Source organism: Camellia sinensis, chromosome 1 (assembly GCF_055761805.1).
Source record: "Camellia sinensis isolate YWXY chromosome 1, ASM5576180v1, whole genome shotgun sequence".
Lineage (NCBI taxonomy): Eukaryota > Viridiplantae > Streptophyta > Magnoliopsida > Ericales > Theaceae > Camellia > Camellia sinensis.
This window is the reverse complement of record NC_138961.1, coordinates 4,223,546-4,226,235: the sequence shown is the minus strand read 5'-3', so window position 1 is coordinate 4,226,235 and position 2,690 is coordinate 4,223,546. Positions and strand designations below refer to the sequence as shown.

The following is a 2,690-nucleotide window of genomic DNA, read 5'->3' as shown; positions in this document are numbered from 1 at the left end:
TGGAAATGAAAGAATACTATTCACACCAACAGAGCTGTGTACTTTATATAATAGTATAAAAGATAATATAAATACATGCTATGATCAAGAAGAAACTATGGAAATGAATGTAATTTGTCCTCTATTTTTTTTTTTTTAAACTAATAATTTAAAAAAAAAATTCAACCACATCATTCGATTCCAGATACATATTACTCAATACTCCCATTACCACTATTTAAAATGAAACTTCAGTTCAAAGTCAAATTTGAAGTTCAGCTACTATCATTTTCTCAGATAGTTTAGTTTCCTTTTGTATATTATGTAGATTCAGGTTTTGTCTGTTTGTGAACACTATTCTAAACTCAAGTTGTTCCAAGGTTAGATGGAGTTAGGAGAGAAAAAAAATGCCCAAATTCCCAACTCCACAAGCTACAAAATCAATCCCAAAACATTCACAACAGGAAAACCATCTTGAATTGGGAAAAACACAATCCCCAGATGGATATTTCATCATCAAAAGCCTGCTTTCTTCTCTCCCTCCCTCTGTTTTTCAATCTTTGTTTTGGAAATAGTTTATCATATCTCAATACCAGCTCAAGCCACAACAATTTGATCTACAGCCACTGTCCAAACCAAACATTCAATGATCCTAAAGGGTCTCTACAACAAATCTTGTCATCCCTTTTTCAAGAACTTGTCGATCAGTCCTCGAGATCCAAGTTCTACCAAACCAGCACAGGCGACGAAAAAATTGCCATCTCCGGTCTCTTCCAGTGCAGGATTGATCTCAGCAACGGCGACTGCCATGGCTGCGTGAGCGGGCTCCCTGACATGTCAAGTGGTTTCTGTGGCAAGGCCATTCCGGCTCGGATTCACCTTTCTGGATGTTACTTGAACTACAAGGCGGACGGGTTTGAGACTTCCTGGTAAGGATGGACATAGCCCTGCAGTATTAACTATTAATTATGTCTAAGCTATACAACCCTTCTAGATTTTTTTTTTTTTTTTTCCCTTTTAAAATTTAAATAGTTTTATGCTATTTTTTTTTTTTTTCCCTTTTAAAATTTAAATAGTTTTATGCTATTTTTTTATTTGGATTGGGCTTTACTTTTGTTAAGAATTTGGGTTGTACAGTGCAGTCATTTCCCTGAAAACTAATCATGGATCCCACTTAATAATTTGATTAATTCATTTCTTAGATTCTGATCATAAGAAGAAAAAAAAACAAATTGATTTAATAAACTTGGTCATATAATTTTTTCACATTCAAATGGACGATTTGTTTATAATATTATACTTATTGCTTATTTTTTTTTAAATAAATATATTAAAATAACGTAGTTACTTGAAACAATCTGATTTGAACGAATCAAATTATTAAGAAAGGGTTTCTTGTACAAATAAAATTTGATATTTTTATTTTTTTCAAAAATTTGATTAATGTGTATGTTTGTCACCTCTAAATTAGAATCTTGAGTTCGTCTCTGCTTGCTTGCAGGGTGCAATTGCAACACAAGACCTGCAGTGAATCCAAAGCGGACTCGAGTGGGTTTGTAGAGCTGAGAGATGCAGCATTTGCAGCGCTAGAGAGCAATGTTGTGAGCAGTGCTAATGGGTTCATCGACATGACCTATGAGAGCATGCACATGGTGGCTCAGTGTGGAGGAAACTTAGAAGGGTGTGAATGTGGAGGGTGTGTGAACAATGCAGTCCAAATTGCTCAAGATGAATGTGGAAATTCACTCTCAGGAGAAGTATATCTGGACAGCTGCTTCATTAGCTATAGCTCCAATGACAATAATGGGATTCCTGGCAACTCAAATCAAGGTAGGGAAGAGAGAGAGAGATTTAGTTCTCTCACTCTTATCTCAACATAATTTTAACTTTGCAAATACATGTTAATCAACATTATGAATATTTTAGTAACAAACTTTTTTTTGTTTTATTTGAACTTAATAAATAGGGAATGAAACAAATCAAATTAGTACATCTTCAGGGAGATTAGTAGCAATTGTTTTGGGAGGAGCAGCTGCATTGCTATTTGTATTCATGTTCTTCTATTTCTATCGATCTTCAAAGAGGAAAAGCGACGGTACGTAGTAGTATCAGCTGTGTTTGGTTGTGTTTTTAATTTTATTTTTTTTTCATTTTTTGTTAATCGTATTTTTCGAAACACTAGTGGGTTGTGTTCAGAATTTTTTTTCAAGAATGGGTTTTTGTGTACTTTACAAAAAAAAAAACTTGCACACACAACCAAACTTTTTGAGACATGAGTGTTTTGGTAATGTTTCGAGAGGCTTGAAAGTGCTCTAAAAGCTGAGGTAATTAATACTAATACATGTGTTATTTGGTGCAGAATGGTGAAAGGAGAAGTCTAGATTTGATTTAAAAAGAACTCTAAAAGCATAGGCAAAATGTTGTACCAATTGGCATTTCTTTCAACTTGCAAGAAACTACTTCTTGCTCACAATTGGCGAGTGAGATAAGGAAAACTTCGAAATGTGTGATTTGGTTGGGTTGTTCTGAAGAATTGAGTAATATGACATTTACAATGAAAATGTTGTACTAATTGGTATATCTTGTTACTTGTAAGAAACTACTTCTTGCTCACAATTGATGAGTGAGGTAAGGAAAACTTGGAAATGTGTGATTTGGTTGGGTTGTTCTGAAGAATTGAGTAATATGACATTTACAATGAATTCTCTCTC

At 34.0% G+C, this 2,690-nt stretch overlaps 1 protein-coding gene across 1 annotated transcript; it reads left to right on the top strand.

Annotated features, from left to right (window-relative positions):
* The first annotated feature begins 219 nt into the window (after positions 1-219).
* On the top strand, positions 220-2,690 carry LOC114312705 (plasmodesmata-located protein 2). Its single transcript, XM_028258982.2, has 4 exons — positions 220-908; positions 1,481-1,809; positions 1,946-2,074; positions 2,339-2,690. The coding sequence occupies exons 1-4, from the start codon at positions 481-483 to the stop codon at positions 2,344-2,346; spliced, it is 894 nt and encodes a 297-aa protein (XP_028114783.2). The 5' UTR covers positions 220-480; the 3' UTR covers positions 2,347-2,690.

Excerpts from the sequence above, each read along its gene's own strand:
- LOC114312705 (XM_028258982.2), top strand. The coding sequence starts at position 481 with ATGGATATTTCATCATCAAAAGCCTGCTTTCTTCTCTCCCTCCCTCTG. Across the intron at positions 909-1,480 it reads GACGGGTTTGAGACTTCCTG|GGTGCAATTGCAACACAAGA; the intron begins GTAAGGATGGAC and ends GCTTGCTTGCAG. Across the intron at positions 1,810-1,945 it reads TCCTGGCAACTCAAATCAAG|GGAATGAAACAAATCAAATT; the intron begins GTAGGGAAGAGA and ends CTTAATAAATAG.